Source organism: Mauremys reevesii, unplaced genomic scaffold, assembly GCF_016161935.1.
Source record: "Mauremys reevesii isolate NIE-2019 unplaced genomic scaffold, ASM1616193v1 Contig70, whole genome shotgun sequence".
NCBI classification, from domain to species: Eukaryota; Metazoa; Chordata; order Testudines; family Geoemydidae; genus Mauremys; species Mauremys reevesii.
This window is the reverse complement of record NW_024100885.1, coordinates 228,479-248,340: the sequence shown is the minus strand read 5'-3', so window position 1 is coordinate 248,340 and position 19,862 is coordinate 228,479. Positions and strand designations below refer to the sequence as shown.

General features: G+C 55.7%; 2 protein-coding genes across 2 annotated transcripts in view; one reads left to right on the top strand and one right to left on the bottom strand.

Annotated features, from left to right (window-relative positions):
- Positions 1-10,060, top strand: part of LOC120394631 — a 45,077-nt gene extending 35,017 nt beyond the window's left edge. The window contains exons 19-22 of the mRNA XM_039518876.1: positions 1,476-1,498; positions 5,662-5,777; positions 7,404-7,436; positions 9,543-10,060. Of these exons, the coding sequence (XP_039374810.1) occupies positions 1,476-1,498; positions 5,662-5,777; positions 7,404-7,436; positions 9,543-10,060 (690 nt within the window). The remainder of the gene's footprint in view (positions 1-1,475; positions 1,499-5,661; positions 5,778-7,403; positions 7,437-9,542) is intronic.
- Positions 10,061-17,057: 6,997 nt separating this feature from the next.
- LOC120394630 (E3 ubiquitin-protein ligase TRIM52-like) lies at positions 17,058-18,766 on the bottom strand. The gene is made up of 3 exons (XM_039518875.1): positions 18,642-18,766; positions 18,188-18,284; positions 17,058-17,491 (listed from the first exon to the last, which is right to left on the bottom strand). The coding sequence occupies exons 1-3, from the start codon at positions 18,764-18,766 to the stop codon at positions 17,414-17,416; spliced, it is 300 nt and encodes a 99-aa protein (XP_039374809.1). The 3' UTR covers positions 17,058-17,413.
- Between the last annotated feature and the right edge of the window lie 1,096 nt (positions 18,767-19,862).

The following is a 19,862-nucleotide window of genomic DNA, read 5'->3' as shown; positions in this document are numbered from 1 at the left end:
GTAAGCTGCTCTCAGCTACGTGAGGGAGCACTTTTGGCCAGCCACTGCTTGGATTGTGCAACCGAATGACACTAGCCAATATCTCTGGTCCCAGACACAACCCTAGGAACCTCCATCTTACAGTGTCCAGTTAAACTCGTTGTTCTCCCTGTCTCAGAATGCAAGAACAAAGAGAAATTCAATAAAATTACAAGGTGATAAATTAAAAAACTGATCCATTGAACACTTTTTTTCACACATCACGTAATTAGACTGTGGAACTCATTGCCACTGGATGCTGTTGAGACCAAGCATTTAGCAAAACTCAAAGTGAGAGGATATTTCTGTGGATAACACAATATCCAGAGTGATGCTTCATTGCTTCAGCCAGTTGCTTAAAGAGAAGGATGAGAATGTGGGGGCAGATTCTTACACCTTCCTCTGAAGCATCTGGCACTGTCCACCTTTCGAGACAGAATAGTGATTAGATGGACGTCCAGTCTGAGCCAGTCTGGCATTTCCTGTGTTCTAAACACTAACACCAAAAGATGAAAGATGGAACCAGTCTTTAATTATAGAAATAGCTAAGATTGAGGCTAAGATTGCATTTAAAGCCTGATTTTGCCACTTTTCCTACATATCACAAAAAGGGAAAATATTGGCCTTAAAACTGATACATGGGGTCTGAGGCTGTGGTGATTTTCTCTGCCAGAACTGAAGTTAGACAGGGAAGCTGTTCATTACTTATGGCAGCCTGAACGTGTAAGTAGTCGTTAGAATTCCAAAAGCCTTCTGATTTTATTTTTCAAAAAAAGGCTCTAACTAGCGAGAAAAAAAAAAAGAAAAAAAAAAAAAGAAAAGGGAAAAAACAGGTGAGAAGTAAAACGTAGCATCCTGGATGTCTCTAGCTGATATCTAGGGTCAGATTCTATATTGCGACCAGTATCTGCTGTGGGCAGCATTCTTCACTCCTCAGGTGTCCTGCATTGATCCTGGGGTGTAGGATAGTGATTGGCCCTGTGTTACTCTGTACCCCACACCCACTGCTCTCACCCAGCCCCACCTTCCTGTGCATGTCAGAGTGTTTGTGGGCAAGTGGGGAGAGAGTTTATAGCATGGGGGCATCCCTCCCTCTGGCCCCACTGGAGTCTGCAGGAGGGGATCTTCCCCACACCTGTGAGTGTTAGGAGGATCCTCGTTCAGCACATCACAAGACTGAGCCCTCTGGTCCCATGTGCCGGGTGGTTATGCAAATATCACTACACAGAGAGCCTGTGTGCCTCTGTATATAAACTTCTTGGGCCCAGCTCCTGCAGTCAGAGCACTTCCCCGAAAGAGCAAAGGCAGCACATTGAATGTTTTTCTTTGCATTAATAAGTAACAAATAATTTCTCTCTGAACTTCCAACTGTAAAGACCAAGTGAGTCCCCTGCAGAGCAGGAGGGATCCTTAGTGTGAGAGCTGGGACTGAATTTCCTTTTCTCTCTCCCCTCTAGGACATCAAAGGCACCTTGAGCAGGTAGGTGGCTCCTTCTCACTCTCCCTTTCACTTCCCAGGGCAGGGAAGGGATTTTGGACATGAGACCTGGCTCCCCACGGCCCAGCAGTGCAGAGTGTGGGGCTGGTTCCCAATCTCCCTCCGTTACATCTAATCTCGGGGCTGTTGTGATTGTGACCAGACTCCAGAATAGAACAGCCTGAGAAAAGAGTGATTGACCCACAGACAGGGGTGTTGTTTGTAGTGTGGCTGGTGGAACGGAGACCTCAGGAGATCGGGGATGGAGAATGGGTCTCTCATTTCTAGGTCATAGACTCCAAACCCCACCCAGGTTGGTAGGGATGGAAAGTCAGGGCCAGCTGATGACTGTTCAATGAGCTGTTTGTTAATTGTTTCTAATTGTGCAGTGAGCTCTAGCCGTGTGCTGGGCGTGGCAGGAGATACGATGGAAGAGACGTTCCCTGCTCTGAGGAGTTTATAACGTGCTGTTATCAGTAGCGCTATGGCAGTGCCTGGAGGCTCAAGGCAAAACCAGGGCCCAACGTGCCGGGTGCTGCACAGACACAGACAGAGACAGTCCCTGCCCCAGGGAGGTTACAGTCTAAATAGACACAAGAGACACAGGGCAGAGGGAGGAAGGATTAACATCAGTTGAAAGGAACATTCAATGGAGACAAAGTGCTGCACGTTGGGAGGAAAAATCAAACCTACAACTAGGAAATGGGGAATCACTGGGGAGGCAGCAGGACTGCGGGAAAAGCTCTGGGGGTGGCAGTGGGTCACACAGTGAAGGAGGCGGCAGTGAGATGCTCTTGTGAAAAAGGCAGATGTCACTGTGGGATGCTGTCCCAGGTTGCTGTATTCACCGCAGGTGCTGCCCCCTCCTGGCTGCTCTGGGGATTAGCTCTTCCAGGGCCAACCCCTCCCCTGGCGTCTCTCCCCCGTTGTGTCTCTCTCACTCTGCAGCCTCATCTCTCCCCCCAGGAGCTGCAGCTTCCTCTGCGTGTCTCAGCCCCCAGCCAGGTCACTGAATGGTTCCCCTGCTGGGGGGCAGAGTCTCGCTGGCCCCACTGCCCAGGCAATGCCGCTCCAGCCGGGGCTGGGTGGGGAACTCGAGCCGCCCACTGCTCCAGGGTCCAGCCCAGGGATCCTGCCACATGCAGGCACCGTCTGCTCCTCCCTGGGCTGCTCCCCACTCCCCTCCCACAGGCCTTCGTCTCCCCCCTGCTCTCTGACGGGGGTTAGACCAGGTGACCCTGGCAGCCCCCTCTGGCCCTGTGAGTCTAACACTCCCTCCCCCAGGGCCCGGCTCCCAGCAGCCTGTTCTCTGCCTGGGCCCTCTCCTGCCCTGTCGAGTGCACAGGGGGGCTGCAGACTCCTCACTGCAGCCATTTCTGCTGCCACCTTCCTGGCTTTGCACGAGCCCAGCCCCCACCTGCTCAGCTGAGCTTCATCGTCCAGCCAGGGGTCACTGCTCTGGCCTGAACCCCCCGTGTGTGGCCTGTCTCCCCAATCTCCTCGTCCTTCCTTCACCCTTTCCGGGGCTGATGTGGGGTGAGCACGCAGCACAGGTGTGTTAACAGGAGTGTCAGGGTCAGACACAGGAGGACGTTGTTCCCCCCTTCTCGCCACGGGGAGGCCTCAGCTGGAATCCTGTGTCCAGTTCTGGGCACCGCCCTGTGAGAAGGACGTGGAGAAATTGGGGAGAGTTCAGAGCAGAGCAACAGAAGTGACCCGAGGTTTAGACTGGACGAGCTGTGAGGAAGGTTGCAATAAATGGGTGTGTTCAGTCTAGAGAAGAGGAGACTGAGGCAGGGCCTGATAACAGTCTCCAGATCTGCCTGAGGCTGTTCTGCAGCGAGCGGTGACCAGTTGTTCTTCACGTCCCCTGAGGGCAGAACAAGGAGGAATCGGTTTAATTGGCCACAAGGGAGATTTACATCAGTGTGACGGGGTCCCGGGGCGCAGCCTGGCCTGTGGCACTGCTGAGCCCCCCAGATCCCCAGCCTGGGCTGCCTCTCGCCCCGTGATGCTGATGTCGAGCTACAGGCCTGACAGGCCCTGCGCTGACACAGACACCTGCGGGCAGGGACCCGCCCGGCCGTGTTACATGGCTCATCCCCCAGCCATTGACGAACCAGCAATAGAAGGCGCCAGCCAGTTCCCCCAGCTCCAGCCCTGCCCCCCAGAACTGCACCGACTCCCACTGCTCCCGGCTCCCTGGGCAGTGCCGGTTCATTCAGTCATTTGCCGTCCCCCAGTGCGGGGTGGACACACACTGGCCTTTGTGTGTGTGTGAGAACCCCGGAGCTAGTGGACTGACCATCGTATGTATCCAAAGAGCTAGATAAGAACATAAATTATCTTTGAAATGGGTTAGTGGGTCTCACTCCAGGTCCTGGTACGATGGGCATCTACATCACCACAAGGATTGTCACTAATTATCTCCCTTCCATGAAGTGCAGGATACGTCAGGATCCTGCTTCCACACTCACAATATCAGCGGGGAGCCGTGTTCGTCTGGATCTGTAAAAGCAGCAGAGAGCCCTGTGGCACCTTGTAGACTGACAGACGTATTGGAGCAGGACGAAGTGGGGATTCGCCCACGAAAGCTCATGCTCCGATACGTCTGTTAGTCTATCAGGTGCCACAGGACTCTTTGCTACACTCACAATACAAGACCGAGGGGACGTTCAGTGCAGCTGAAAGGCAGCTAGTGTAAAGCTGGGGGCGGGGGGGAGAACGGTGGAAGCTGATCTGTGGGGCTGCTGCTGGGTGCTGAGCACCCACTATTTTTGTTCCACGGGTGCTCCAGCCCCGGAGCCCCCACAGAGTCGGTGCTGACGTGTGTCAGGTCCTTAAACTTCACCCAGTTATTCCTGTGCTCAGCCCAATAACTTATATTTGACTAAATCCTAATGTGTGTTGACTAAAGCACCTTCCAGAAAGCCAGTCAGTCCTGATTTACCGACATCAACAGACAGTAACACCTGAGGCTGCCTAGAAGTGGGGGGGCCATTGGTGCCCAAACCATGGCCCCACCCCTGCTCCGCCTCTTCCCTGAGACCCCACCCCTCACTCCTCTCCATCCCCTCCCCCATCACTCACCTTTCAGGCAGGTACCCAGGCAGAGAGCAGAGCTCGCCCACCTTTAAAAGTGATGGGGCCACGGCCCCCCTGTTCTGGTGCCCTGTCAGGAGATGGAGAATCCACCACTTCCCTGGGCAGTTTCTGCCAATGGTTAATGCACCCGCACTGCTAACAATGTCTGTCTGATTCCCATGGGCATTTCTCTGCCTTAGGCTTCCAGCCATTGGTCCTTGTGCTGCCTTTGTTTGCTAAACTGAGGAGCCCTTTAGTGCCAAGTCTGTTCTCCCCAGGACGGTTGTCCCGGAGGGTGGGGGGAGTCAGGGCCCTGCACCCACCACTTCCTGCGATTCACCGTGACTCTCACCCAGCCAGTAGAACAGAAGGTTTATTGGGCGACAGGAACACGGCCCCAAACAGAGCTTGTAGGTACAACCAGGACCCCTCAGTCAAGTCCTTCTGTGGGGCTGGGAGCTTAGACCCCAGTCCTGGGGCTCCCTCCGTTTCCCCAGCCAGCTCTAAACTGAACCCCGCTCCCGCCGTCTCCCCCAGCCTCCCCCCAGCTCCTTCTCCAGCCTTTGGCCCGTTTCCTGGGCAGAAGGTGTCTCCTGGCCCCAAACCCTCTCCTGGGCTCTCATGTTACGCCCAGGTATCTTCCCTCAAGGAACGTCTCCCATCCCCAATGCAGACAGTCCCAGTGAAACTCCCTGCAACATTCCCAGGTCAATGCTCCCAGTCCCTGCTGCGTCACATCGGCATTTATACCCCATACTCAAGTGCCAGGGATCTCTCAGGACAAGGCATTTTCACCAGCCCTCACATCAGATTTGTGGGTCTTCTCTGCACCGGCTTCACATTTTCAACGTCCATTTTAAACTGGGGACCCCAGAACTGGATGCAGTTTTCCAGTATCGGTCTCACCAAAACGAAGGGGAAACTTGTAGGATCAAAGCTGGGATTGGATCTGTTCCTGGGGCAACAGAGAATTTAACCTCCAGGGTCTGCTGAGCTACAGCCATTCACTAGAGTAAAATACATGTTAGTAAAACACAAACATGACCGAACTCCACAGCGAGTAACACTGGGTTGTTCTTCAGATGCGAGAGGGAGAAGTTTCAGAACCCAGTGGCCTTTTCTTCTGAACTGAAATGGAGACTCTGGGAATCTTCTCAAAGAAATGCATCTCTGGAGACCAGAATGAAGGAATTCACAGGTAATAACCAGTCACCTGAGAAATTTTCTCACCTATGTTACAGTGATAACTGACAGAGCTGGGGAAATCTCTTGGGGACAATGATTGTGGATGGAGATCGTCAGGTAATCATTTGGAAGCTATGAATTCCCTACCCAGCTCTCAGTACGGCCCACACACACTGGGTTAGGGGGCTGCATTCGGACCCCCTGGGGGTTTCCTTTCTTAGCAGCTGTGAACATTAACCTGAGCTTGAGCTTCCTGCTGAATTCACTGTTTCAGGAGTATGTTTGTTTGGATTTTTTGTCTGCAAGGCCTCCGGTGTCACCACAGTCCCTCTCTTGCTTCAGAGCAGGGCTGGGGAACCTTTTTTCTATCACGGGCCATTGAGCCACAGAAAAAATCAGTCGCTGACCACTCACCTGCAGGGGGACAGAGAGGGGGTGTGGAGGCTCGGGGCTCCCCCCCCGCAGCAGGCCGAGCTGGCGTGCGTGGCTCCAGCCGCGCAGGGATTGCAGAGGCAGTGGCGCTGGAAGAATTTTTACAGTGGGGGAGCTGAAAGCCAGTGGTCCCCAAACATTTTACCTGACACCCCTGTTACCCCATCTGTGCCCCCTCTCCCCAGAGCGGGGACCAAGACTGGGCCGTGGCTCCGGGAGGGGAGGGGCAGGATGGGGTAAGGGGGCTGAGGCTGGGACCACACCTGGGGGCTGGGGCAGAGTCCTGGGTACGGGGCCAGCAAATGGGATCCCCCCACGTTCCTAGTTCCCGCAGCTCTTCGCAGAGGTAGGTTCCCCACCCCTGCTTTAGAGATTCTCCACCTTTTACCCTCCTGAGCTGGAGAGAATGAGACCCCCAAAGGATGAGCCAGATTTACTGAGTACTAATGATTGAATGCTAATCAGTGACACAGTATCTGTGTGTTGGTCTGGCTGTGAATGATGTGTTGGTTTCAGAGGGTTTCTCTACACAGCAATTAAACACCTGTGACTGGCCTGTGTCTGCTGACTCACGAGGTTCGGGCTCGGGCTGGAGCCTGGCTCTGCGACCCTCTCCCGTCACAGGGTCCCACAGCCCAGGCCTTTGCCCAAGCCCCAGCATCTACCCCGCAATGAAACAGCCCCAGTGCCTGAGCCCTGTGACCCCACGCCAGCTGTCATGGGCCAGCCACAGCTGTGTAATTGCTGGTAAAACATCTCTGGTCTGCCATGTCACCTTAGGTCGGGTCCTTAGTTTTTAATGTTTGGGGTTATTTTTTAGTGAGGTGTGGAATAGGTAATAATTGGAGATATACCAATCTCCTAGAACTGGAAAGGACTTTGAAAGGTCATCAAGTCCAGCCCCCTGCCTTCACTAGCAGGACCAGTTTTTGCCCCAGATCCCTAAGTGGCCTCCTCAAGGGTTGAGCTCACAACCTTGGGTTTAGCAGGCCAATGCTCAAACCACTGAGCTATCCCTCCCCCCTGATTTGCATGGCTGGGTTGAATGGTTTGTACTGGCCTGAATTGCACTTAACCTACTTCACTAGAACTTCATAAAGTTTGTTTTCTTTTCATTTTGCTTTTGTGTTAGAACATTAGGGATATATTCACATTGTTAAACACGACAACCTGACATTTCCTCTCTTTCACCCATTTCTTCCTCTAGACTCACTCTCGTCTAGACAGCGATTTGACAAAGGTAAATTTCTCCTATCAAAGGGGGAGTGAAAACTTTCCTATGAATTATGGTGGCTCATTGACAGCACCATAGTTCAGGTTTCTTTTCACTTTTGCATTTGACAGGAGCTGAGCAACATATTCCTGGTGGCTGCCCAGATCTTTCCTAAAAACAGAAAAGTCGATTCTTTTCTCTGTTAGAATTTAGAATTTGTAACTAGCGGTTGGGTTACCCAGATGGGCTGGGGTGCGGGAGAGGGGGCGAGCAGTGGATCTCCGCAGAGATCTAAGAGTTTAAAAATGAGCCTTTTGGAAAGTCAGAGAGGAACATCTCACCTCATTCTCAGAACTCTTTATGCGCATACATCACATCCCCTGGCCATATTATTAGTATTAGCAAATGCACAAGTGTTACAATGAAGAATGGGAAAATCCAACATACAAAAATAGACATTTCTGTTTTCTCTCTACTTTATAGGTCAAAAGAAAAAATGTTAAAAATGTCAGAAGGGGTTCGGTAGACATCACCTGTTCGCAGACAGGCCAACTCTCATGAATGAATCGTGAGAGATGTGATTTCTCAGTAAAATTAAGCCTCGCTCATGATCTCACCATAGAGCCGCGGCTTAAAAAAAAATCCCGACATTTGAGAGCTCTAAAAATTAGGCTGAATTTTACTTAGAAATCCTGTCAGGTGCCCTGGGCGCGGCTGGGGCTCCCGCTGTCACCCCCCCAGTGCGGCTGCTCCCCTGCCAGCCTGGGAAGTGGGAGGGGGCCCCCACTGCAGCCCCCAGGCCTAGGCAGGGTGAAGGGCCCTAGGAGGAGCAGAGGTGGGGCTGGGAGGCGTTATTATGGCCTGGGGGCTGCAGGGGCCTGAAGTGATTGGGGCTGATGGGCTGGGGGGGCGGTAGTGCTGGGGGGTTCTGCGCCGCGAGGGTGCGGGCTGGGAGGGTGAACTGAGGGCGGTGGGGGAGGGGTGCTGAACTGATGGGGGGTGATGATGGGGCTGGGGGACTGAATTGAGGGGGTCGGATGGGGACAGAGCTGATGGGGGCTGGGGACAGGATTAATTGCTGGGCAGGAGATGGGCAGATGGGGGGTGAGAGCTCCTGCAGCAGGAGCCAAAATCCCCTTCTCCAGGACATGCGGGAGAGTGGGCAGCACTGACTGTCACATGCGCAGCCCTGGGGAGGGGCCAGGGGGGTTCAAACATCAGGCGACTGAGCTAAAACCCACAACAGAATCCTTTAAAATGTGCTGATTGCTGGGCCCTGTGATCTGCTGGGAGCCTCCTGTGCTGCCAGGGTCTCTGATCACGTCTGTGGGGAGAGGTGTGGGCAGGTGGGGAAGGTTCCAGGGCCTGACTGTCAGGCCCGTTCGTGCTGCTCTGTCAGAGCAAAGGGGCCTTGATGTGCCTGGAAACAGACCCCAGAAAATAGCTCCGGTGCCAGGGAGCCCCCCCCCCCCCGTCCATGTGAAGTTGGCACAGGGGCTCCACAGCAACTGTGCCCCCAGCCGTTATTGTAGCAGTGGGCTGGGGCCATGCTGGGGGCCAGGGCCGGCCCTAGGGGGTCCAGGGCGGAAGTGACAGATTCGTCTCTTCTGGGACCGACCGCACCAGCCAATCGCACCAGCCCGCGGGGCCCCCAAAGCGCAGGGCCCGGCGCGGTCGCCCCGATTCGTCCTCCCCAGGGGCGGCTCTGCTGGGGGCACAGACAGGAGGCATCACACTCTGGCTGCTCTCTGCTTCGCAGCCCTGAGGCCCCTGGAGCGAGGGGCCAGGCAGACTGAAGGAAGGACAAAGGTGGCTTAAACCAGCTCCCTCTGACCCCCCTCGTCTCCCCCCCAGCACAAGGATGGAGTCACTGAGACTCCGACTCGGGGTCTGGGGCCTGGCTCAGCCGAGCTGATCCTTTCGCTCTGTCCCTGAACTGGCTCTGTCAGGGTGTGAATCCCCCCGGCCCATGGCTGAGATCTCAGCGCTGCTCCCCGTGCAGAGCTGGGTAAATCCGGGAGGGGGGAGGTTGCCTGGTTCACTCCCCAGCTGGGGCAGGTTCTGTCACCGACACGATCAGACCCTGCCCCAGGGCTGAGCTCTGCCCCTCACGCTCTGATTCTCTCTCTGCAGCGAACGTGACTCTGGATCCAGACACGGCACATCCCCACCTCATCGTGTCTGCGGATCGGAGAAGTGTGAGATGGGAACGCACACGGCAGCACCTGCCTGAGAACCCTGAGAGATTTGACACTGAGCCCTGTGTGCTGGGCTGTGAGGGATTCACCTCGGGCCGACACTACTGGGAGGTGGAGGTGGAGGTGGGGAGGGGAGTCTGTGCTGTGGGGGTGGCCAGAGAGTCTGTGAGCAGGAAGGGACGGATCAGCTTTACCCCTGAGCAGGGGATCTGGGCTGTGGAGAGCAGGGAGGATCAGTACTGGGCTCACATGTCCCCTGCACAGAGCATCCCCTTCCCCCCGAGCCGGGGACCCCGCAGGATCCGGGTGTATCTGGACTATGAACGGGGGCAGGTGGCGTTTTTCGATGCTGGTACCGGGGACCCGATCGTCACTTTCCCGCCGGCCTCTTTCGCCGGGGAGAGAATCCGCCCGATCTTCCTCTGGGCTCTTGGGAGTGTGCGGCTCCTCTAGCCCCCCTCTATGGCCGGGGCTGAAGGTGGGTGACGCTCTACCCGCAGCTCTGTGGCTGTGGAGGTCTGTGTGTGGCGCTCTAGGATCAGTCTCTGTGCTCCTGGGAGGCCAACTCCGGGGGGGGGGGGGCGAGGGCTGGTCTGAGTGGCTCTGGGAGCTGTAGTTCCCTGGTGAGCTCCCTGCCTACAGAGCCAGCCCTGGAGCAGGGGAAGAACTACATTTCCCAGCATTCCCTTGGCCACGACCCACTGGAAAGGAAGGGGAGGGCCTTACGCTGCAGCCTGTGCTGTGAGTGGAGAGTTGCACTGTGAATGGGGAGGGATACAGTATTTTAACATTCAAAAACAGGACACTCCCTGGGGAGGGAAGCCCCACCCTGCCACCATCCACTCCCTCCAACTGCCCCCCACAGAAACCCCAACCCACCCAACCCCCCTGTCCCCTGATCACCCCCTCCCGGGACCCCTGCCCCTAACTGCCCCCCCGGGACCCCACCCCTATCTAAGCACCACTGCTCCCTGTCCCCTGATTGCCCCCTCTTGAGACCCCCCCAACTTCCCCCAGGACCCCACCCCTACCTGTCCCCTGACAAACCCTGGGACGCCCATGCCGATCCCACCGCTGCCTGTCCCCTGATTGCCCTCCTGAGACCCCCAACTTCCCCCAGGACCCCATCCCCTATCTGTCCCCTGACAAACCCCTGGGACGCCCATGCCGATCCCACCGCTGCCTGTCCCCTGATTGCCCCTCCTGAGGCCCCCAACTTCCCCCAGGACCCCACCCCTACCTGTCCCCGACAAACCCCTGGGACTCCCATGTCTATCCAACCGCTGCCTGTCCCCTGACTGCACCCCTGACCCATCCCACCCCCTTCTCCCTGCCCCTGACTGCCCCCAAACCTCCACCCCATCCAACGCCCCTACTCCCTGTCCCTTGACTGCCCCGCTCCCGGAACCCCTACCCTTCTCCAACCCCCGAGCCCCCTTACCATGCCACTCAGACCAGCGTGTCTGGCTCTGTGCAGCTCCAGACACGCTGCTGCCTACATGCTGCTGTGGTCCCCCGCGGCACCCACAGCCGCCCCCCCCCCACCCCGCACAGACACCCAGCACCTGCCTTCCAGATTTGAGCACCTCACAATTCAGGAGGGCTCAAGCTCAGTTTGGGCAGCTGTTACTTCATTTCTCCCAAATCAAATACACGGATCCACTGTAACTTGCTGTAGAAAAAGTAGGATAAAATTGAGCAAGAAATGCCTCCCAGGGGTTATCAGGACTGGAATTGCTATTTTCAACAGCCAGTGCCTTTTGTTTGTTTGTTTGTTTAAAAGGAAGACAGTGATATTGGATTGGCAAATTCCCCAGAGAAAGAAAGAGTGGAACAAAACAATAATAAAGGCACCTCAACTTTTCCTCATTTATGGAGGAGAGTCTTATAATCTGCATCCAGATCTCCTCCAATCCCACCAGCTGAAAATTGTTCCCCTTGACTGCAGCTCTGTAACCATATGGGAACCAATCCTGTCTGTGTTCTGGGCACATCCAAAATTCCTGCTGAATGACCCGCCCTGGGAGCGAGTTACCAGTGACCCAGGGCTGCGGCGGACGGAGGGTGCAGGTGGGGGGAAAAGGGGAAGCTCAGAGCTGGGGCAGCACAGGGTGTGTGTGGGGGAGAGCCCAGGGCTGGGGTGGCAGGGGTGGGGTTGTGGGGAGCCCAGAGCTGGGGCGGCGGGGGGGAGAGCCCAGGGCTGGGGCGGCGGGGGGGTGGGGGAAGGGGAGAGCCCAGGGCTGTGGCAGCAGGGGGTTGTGGCGAGGAGCCCAGGGCTGGGACGGGGGGCAGCCAAAAATTATTTTGCCTGGGGCGGCAAAAAACCTGGAGCCGGCCCTGCGGCTACCCCCTGATACTGGGAGGAGGAAGGAAGGCCTTATCTGCAAGCTCTTTGAAGCAGGGATCTGTCTGCAAACTCCGAAGCCCAGTGTCAATGTGCTCCAGGGCTTGTACTCTACACATCGACGGTGTACTGGGTGCTTCCGTCTTGGAGCTGGAAGACGTGGATGGTGTTTGCTCCTTCCCCAGACATGAACCCCAGCCCCGCCCGTCGCTCTTCACCACCATCTTGGTGTTGTCCTGGATGCACTGGGACTCTCTGGAGAACCCATTCTGTGCCCGCTCCAAGCAGGACTTCAGCCCTTTGGTCATCTGCAGGCAGCCGACCTCCCGGCTGATCGTCAGCAGCGCGTGGTCCAGACACTCCTCCATGGGGCGAGAAAGGCCACCCAGGGACGCCAACCGATTCCGCACCGTGGCGATGTTCTACACGCTCAGCACCTCCGGGCGGGTGGAAATCGAGGCACAGGGATCCATCATCGGTCCCTCGTGCCAGTCCCAGGTGCCGGTGGAGAACGGTGGTGGATGGAGGCTTGGTAACTAACACACTAGCTCTGAAAGTGGGAGAGGAAACAGGTCAAGGGGTCTGAGATCTCCCTTTGAGGCACAGCTGAGATGAGTGTGTGGAGGACTCAGCCTCGTTGGGGGAATGGAGCTGGTGGAAAATGAAACGTTGGGTCTGATTTCAGTTACACTGGAGCAATTCCACTGGCTTCTGGATTTACACCAGAGTCACTGAGATCCGAATCTGGCCCTGATCTCCATCCCTAGGACTCCTGAGTTCTAACCTGTCTCTGGAAGGCCAGGGGGGTCTGGTGGGTTGGAGCAGGGAAGGATGGGGGAGTTGGGAGCCAGGACTCCTGGGTTCTGTTGGGATTTGTCTACACCTGAGGCCCAATTTGAATTAAGTCCGGGTGCAAACGTGAAACACAGTTGCTCTTCCTGACTCCGCCTAGGCCGCTGTCCCTGCAGAATCGCTCCACGGTTCTACAAGCCCGTTTCTCCTCCCCTGCCCCGACGGGCGACAGAAACCAGGAGGAGTCTGTTACCCTTGACGGGGAAATGGAAAGTTAAGGGCGGCCGGGGAGTGCGGGGGGGCTTGGCTACACCCTGAGGGATTTGGAAACAGCAACTGCCTGGCCAGAGACACAGGGAGGCGGGGGCCCTCGTCCATTTCTCTGGCTCTGCCTGTCCTGGTACATTAGGCACTGGGAGGGGGGGTAAAGGTGGCATCTCAGGGCAACGGAGGAGCTGGGCACAGGGTTGGGGTCTCCTCACTCCTGACCCACAGCCCCTGCTAGCCCAGCCTTGCCCCCCCCAGCCCTGCCGGTGCCCCTCACTCCCAACCCACAGCTCCCTGCTAGCCCAGCCTTGCCCCCCCCAGCCCTGCCGGTGCCCCTCACTCCCGACCCACAGCCCCCTGCTAGCCCAGCCCTGCCCCCCCAGGCAAGCCGGTGCCCCTCACTCCCGACCCACAGCCCCCTGCCAACCCAGCCCTGCCCCCCCAGCTCTGCCGGTGCCCCTCACTGCCGACCTGCAGCCCCATGCAGAGCTAGGCTGGGCTAACAGGCAGCTGCGGGTCGGGAGTGAGGCACTGGCAGAGCTGGGGGCAGGCTGGGCTGGCAGGGGCTGCGGTCGGGAGTGAGGGGCACTGGCAGGGCTGGGGGGCAGGCTGGGCTGGCAGGAGCTGCGGGTCGGGAGTGAGGGGCACCGGCAGAGCTGAGGGGCAGCGGGTCGGGAGTGAGGGGCACCGGCAGAGCTGGGGCAGGGCTGGGCTGGCAGGGGCTGCGGGTCAGGAGTGAGGGGCACCAGCAGAGCTGGGGGGCAGGGCCGGGCTGGCAGGGGCTGCGGGTCGGGAGTGAGGGGCACCGGCAGAGCTGGGGGGGCAGGGCTGGGCTGGCAGGGGCTGCGGGTCGGGAGTGAGGGGCACCGGCAGAGCTAGGGGGGCAGGGCTGGGCTGGCAGGGGCTGCGGGTCGGGAGTGAGGGGCACTGGCAGTGCTGGGGGGAGCCCTGGGCTGGAGGGGGTCGGGGGTCAGAAGCTGGGACGGAGCCTCCCGGCCTTACGGCTGCTCCTGTGTCCAGCGGAGTCTGAGTGGGGGAATCGGGGTCCCTGTGAGATGATCCCTCCGGAGCAGGGACTGAACCCAGCCCCCTGCGTCCAGCCCGTTTCCTCCTCGCACGGTGACCTGGTGCCTGGCCCTGGCACCGGCCCAGCTCTCAGCACAGATCTGGGGCTGCCCCGTCCCAGCCCGGGGGCCGGGCCCAGGCTCCCTCCCCTGGGGTCTGTGTCCGGAGGGGCTGGGCTGGGGGGACGGTCACAGCCGGGGGCTGCTGGGGCGGGTCAGCCCCGCGTGGAGCCAGCCCAGCCCCCCCCCAGCTCTGAGCGCCGGTGACACGCGGCGATGGTTTGATGCACAAAGGAGCCGCTGACCCGGCGGGAACGAGCCCCGGGCGGCACCGGCCCGAGCAGCGCCCGGCCCCGGCGCGCGTGGCACAGCGGGGCCGGGGGGGGGCTCAGCCCCAGAGGCAGCTGCATTTGCTCCGGAACCCACCGAAGGGGCCGGGAGCCCCCGAGCACCGGGGCTGCTGAGCCGGCCGGGCCGGGAGCCGGGCCCGTAACTGCCCGGCCGGGCCCTGGGCTGAGCCGGCGGGAGAAGCCGGGAGCCGAGGGGGGAGGGGCTGGAGCCACGCGTGTCACGTGCCGCTGCCCACGCCGCGGGTGGGACCCGGCCCGGTGTCCCAGCTGCGGGAGGGTCGCGCCCGGGCCGGGCCGGACCCGCTCAGCCCCGGGGCGGGAGCCGCAGCGGGTCAGGCCCGGCCCGGGACGCCCCGCCAGGCCCGTGCGGCTCCCGCCCGCTGGCGCCGCCGCTGCCCCGCGGCTGCTCCGCCCGGCCCCGGGCGCCTCAGAGCGGCTTAGCCGGGGCCCGGCGGGCTCGGGCGGCCCCGGGCGGGATCACGGGCGGGGCCGGGCGCTCCGGGCGCTCCGGGCTGAGCTCCGCTCCCTCCACTCGGCGCGAGCTCCCAGCTCCCCCCCCTGAGTGCGCGGCTCGGGGGGGCGGTGAGGGTACAGGGATCAGGCTGGGTCGGGGATTCTGAGGGGGGCAGTCGGGGCAGGAAGTGGGTGGGGTCGGATGGGGCAGGGCCAGGCTGTTGGGGGGGCCCAGCCTTCCCCACCCTACAGCTCGTTCAGCAGTTTGGGGCTGGCAGAGGAGCCGAGCTCTGAACTTCTCCATTAGGGCCACCGGCCCTGTCACTGCTCACATGACAAATTCTAGTCTACCGGTACATTGAATTCAGTGCCACAGGGAGATTCCTGTCAGGGGAGAGCAGCTTCATTTCAAATTAGCCGGGGGGGGGGGGGATCACAGGAGAAGAGCAATATCCTGCACCCCCGACCTCCTTCCCAACCTACCAAGGGAGACACCTCCCTCCCCCGCATTCCCTGAGGCTCCAGAGGGGTTAATTCGGTGGTTCTCAAACTTCTGTACTGGTGACCCCTTTCACATAGCAAACCTCTGAGTGTGACCCCCTTATAAATTAAAAACACTTTTTACTATATTTAACACTAGTATAAATGCTGGAGGCAAAGCGGGGTTTGAGGTGGAGGCTGACAACTCGCAACCCCCAGTAATAACCTCGTGTCCCCCTGAGGGGTCCTGAGCCCCAGTTTGAAACCCCCTGGGTTAATTTAATGATAGCACCCTGTGTCCATTCACATCTGTGGAGCCAGTCTCTAGGAAACAGATGCATTCATGGAGGTTAAGTCTATTCATGGCTATTAGCCACACCGGGTAAGGAATGGTGTCCCTAGCCTCTGTTCATCAGAGGGTGGAGATGGATGGCAGGAGAGAGATCACTTGATCATTGCCTGTTAGGTTCACTCCCTCTGGGGCACCTGGCATTGGCCATTGTCAGTAGACAGGATACTGGACTGGGCTGGATGGACCTTTGGTTTGACCCAGTCTGGCCATTCCAAAGTTATGGAGACCGATATGAGTCAAGGAACACAGCAGAGTATCAGAGCCCTGGAAAAGTCTCTGACTGGATGGGCTCAGGCATTTGGTCACAAGCTGAGGTGGTTCAAAAGTTTTGTTTTGGTTTTTTTTTAAGCAGAATTTTTGTATTGTTTCTTTAAACCATCAAACGCGGCAAGCAGCAGATATTTGGCCACACACTTCCGAAACCCCAGACCATGTTCAGGTTTTGGCAGCCTAATTTCAGCTTTTCAATTAAAAAAAAAAAAACCACAACAAATTTTGAAGGAAAGCAGACATTGTCCGTGATTTTTTTCTGCTTTTTCAAAACCCCTAGTTTTCGATCCAGAAAAACTTTTTCTGGAAAATATTTGTCCAACCCTTTTAATGACCTTTAGTGGCTTTTAGCACTAGCTGGTGCTGAGAACCAGGGATACCTTGTAAAGAAGTTTTCTCAAAACTGGGTTTGTGCTGAGATGCGGAAGGTTTATTTTCCCCAGGGCCGCCCGTGGGTGCGGAGCAAGTGGGGCAATTTGCCCTGGACCCCCCAGGACCCCCCACTAGAATACAGTGTTCTATAGTATTGCGATTTTTGTATGGAAGGGGCCCCTGAAATTGCTTTGCCCCAGGCCCCCTGCATCCTCTGGGTGGCCCTGGGCCAGAAGCAGAAACACGGGTGCTGAGGCAACTAGTTACTGAACACACAGACGCCGAGGGAGTTTAGGCACCGACAGGGCTCAGCAGAATTTTTGTGAATTGCAGTGGAGGCTCCAACTGGGGTTTAGGCACTTAAGTAAATACTGAGAATCTAGGCCTCCCGGACAGGGAAACTGAGCTAAGGACGGGGCTTGATTGACGCTTCACTTCCTCACTGCACAGGTGTTCACACTCCGCTCAGGCTCACTGCGACTTTTCTGAGCAGTCTCTGAACCACATTCTCAGCCAGGGCACATTTGTATATATCACCGGCCTTGGCATTTCTAAGTGGGCCTGAGAAATAATCTTTCCCCCTCCCCCTACGCATAATCATTCCTGACCCCCCCACTAAGCACTGGGATTGAAGGAGAATGTCGGGGAGAGTCAGTGAGATGAGTCACTGGACACCGTCCAAACAGATCTAACCCAGTGACACACAGACACTGGGGGCATGTGGCAGCTTTAATTCTTCCTTACCCCCCACCCCCTACCCAAAAAGTGCAGCCGAGCTGCTTGAGCCCTGCAACCACAGTGATTACGGTACATCAGTGAGATTCTCAAGACTCCCTGCTAGAAAAGATGTTTTAATGTGGCTCGGGTTTTACTATGGAGGGGGAAGAGAAGGAGCAAGGCGGGTGTTGCTTGGCTGGGGAGGAAAAGACATCAAGGAACGGACATAATTCTTCCCCAGTTCCCGAAGCCGGCGTGTTCTCCTCCCTGATCCTGCCCCCGGAAAACAGGACCCTGGATCTTCATTTTGAAAATATGGGCGCCCTGCCCCTGCCGCCGCAGATTTCAAGCAATCTGCTGGAATGGGCCAGGCCCCCAGCCAATGTCCATCCTGTATGAGAAGCAAACCCTGCTCCCTCCACCCTGCAAGGAGTAAAAGGAAACTGTGTGAGCTGGAACTGGTGGCGTTTCCTGCCCCCGCAGGGATTTTTCCCTGCACAGGGGATGCCCTCGCTCTAGGGCAGGGGTTCTCAAACGTTTGTCCTGGTGACCCCCTTTCACACAGCAAGCCTCTGCGTGTGACCCCCCCTAATAAATTAAAAACACTTGTTTATATCTTTAACACCATTATAAAGGCTGGAGGCAAAGCGGGGTTTGGGGTGGAGGCTGACAGCTCCTGACCCCTCATGTAATAATCTCATGACCCCCTGAGGGGTCCCAACCCCCAGTTTGAGAACCCCCGCTCTAGGGCACACAAATCGTACCCTGCTTTACACATCCTGGTGCTATTACAGCCCTGCTGGTGTGGGTGTAGCATCAGGCACCTTTATACCAGCACAACTTGTATTCGCACCGGGGGGGTTTGCTGATATAACTGTTAGAAAGAAAAGAAAAAAAATCCCCTCCCTCCCCAGCACAGATCAGTACAAAAACTATATACAGAGCAGGCCTTAAAAACATGTCTCCTCAACATCTCCCTGTATGAAATCCCTTGTTTCTCTACCTTGTGATTGTAGGAAGCTAGTTTTATGACGTTGCTGGTTTTCTATTTCTCAGCTGGCTCTGTTCTGATTGTTCCAGCCTGTCTGGCCTGGGATGCCTTCCAAATGCAAAATTTACCTGGTAATCCAGAGCAGCCTCCTTGACAGGAAGCACGGGGTGGTCTCTGTGGCTGCGGGACTCTCTGCACACCACACAGATGGGAGTTGTTGATCCACTTCACAGAAGAGTTGCAAAAACTCCATGTTTTTCACACGTTTTCTTCCCTCTTAGGTCTGGGATTTTTTTGGTTATTTCAGCTACATTCCTCAGCTGCTGGTTAGGCTGGAATCCCCCTTCCCAGAACGGTTCTCTGCACTGAAGGCCAGGGCTGCTCGGGCGGGGAGGCGAGAGGGGGGACAATTTCCCCTGGGCCCCACAGGGGCCCCCACAAGAATATCGTATTCTATAGTATTGCAACTTTTTTTATGGGAGGGGCCCCCAAAATTGCTTTGCCCCAGGCCCCCTGAACCCTCTGGGCAGCCCTGCTGAGGCAGGGATATGGAGGAGGGAGGTTTTGGACTCCTTGCAGTACTGAGTGATGCAGGGTCGGCAGAAATTGTGCCCACACTTGAGAATTACCATGTCATTACAATAATCCCAGCAAACTGAACGAAGAACAGCCTCTTGGAGATCTTTTTCCTGTCTTCTCGAGGCCATGGCACCTACTAGAAAGAGGAAAATTAGTTTAACTTTCACTTTGCTCAGAAATGTGTCTATCCCCGATTGAAGCTGGCCTCCATGCTCCCTGCTGCAGCTGCCTGCCTCCTGCCTCCTTGCTGATCTGTTGTGAATGTGTTCGCTGGGCCTGGGATCCTTCAGTTCTCGATAGGAGAAAATATAAGGAGATAGGAGAGAGGTATATAAAATAATGAATATATTGAACTCCATCTGTACAGATTAAACTTTAAACAAATATTTCCCCATGCTGTCATAAACAGAATTAAGTCAGTCAAGTCACTGAAGAGATAAAAGCATTTCTAAATAAAAGAGCTGATCATAAAATCCCTCAACTTTATAGAGGTCAATAGTATTGGCAGAATTATGGCAAAAATATGCCATTATACGGTACTTTCCTTCAGCCATCATAGTTAGAAATTTCAAAACAGAATGTGATGTGAATTAGAAATAGATCAGAGTTGCAACGTTAGTTTGATTGGGAGTCTAACTTTGCCAAAGTTCTCGATCTAATCAGATCCATTTCTAATACAAATAACAGATGTAATTACTGTATGTTGCAACATTTAAAAACTTCCTATCAATTATCTAAACAATTAAATTAAAAATCCAGAACTATAGAGTGCCACATTAAATCAGCTTCTTAATTTATTTGGAACATTCAACTACATTCAGTATTGCCAACATCATGTATTCAAAAATCATGAATAAGCTCTAAAAAAAAAAGAGATTAAAAAAATGTATTTTTTTTTAATTTTACTTGTGTTTACTGAGCCATTAGATAACACTTGCGTTGTGTTTTCAGCAGAGGTGGTTGAAACAGAATTTCTGTTCCATGGGAAGTTCTGACATTACAAAATGTATTTTGATTCTGAATCAGAATTTAAAAAATTGAAATTTCCCATTAAATGAAAATGTTGGGAAAAATTATTTTGGGTCAGTCAACACATTTCATTTTAATGAACTCAAAATATTTCATTCTGCTTTTGACTTAAAAAATAAGATAAAATTTCAAAATAAAAAGATGTTTTGAAACAAAACTGTGAACCGACCCACTCTGAAATGTCAAAAGGAACAT

Coding starts and splice junctions, on each gene's coding strand:
- LOC120394630 (XM_039518875.1), bottom strand. CDS start 18,766: ATGGCCTCGAGAAGACAGGAAAAAGATCTCCAAGAGGCTGTTCTTCGT. Junction 18,285..18,641: donor TGCCGACCCTGCATCACTCA/GTACTGCAAGGA, acceptor TCTTCTGTGAAG/TGGATCAACAACTCCCATCT. Junction 17,492..18,187: donor AGGCTGCTCTGGATTACCAG/GTAAATTTTGCA, acceptor TACTCCTTGCAG/GGTGGAGGGAGCAGGGTTTG.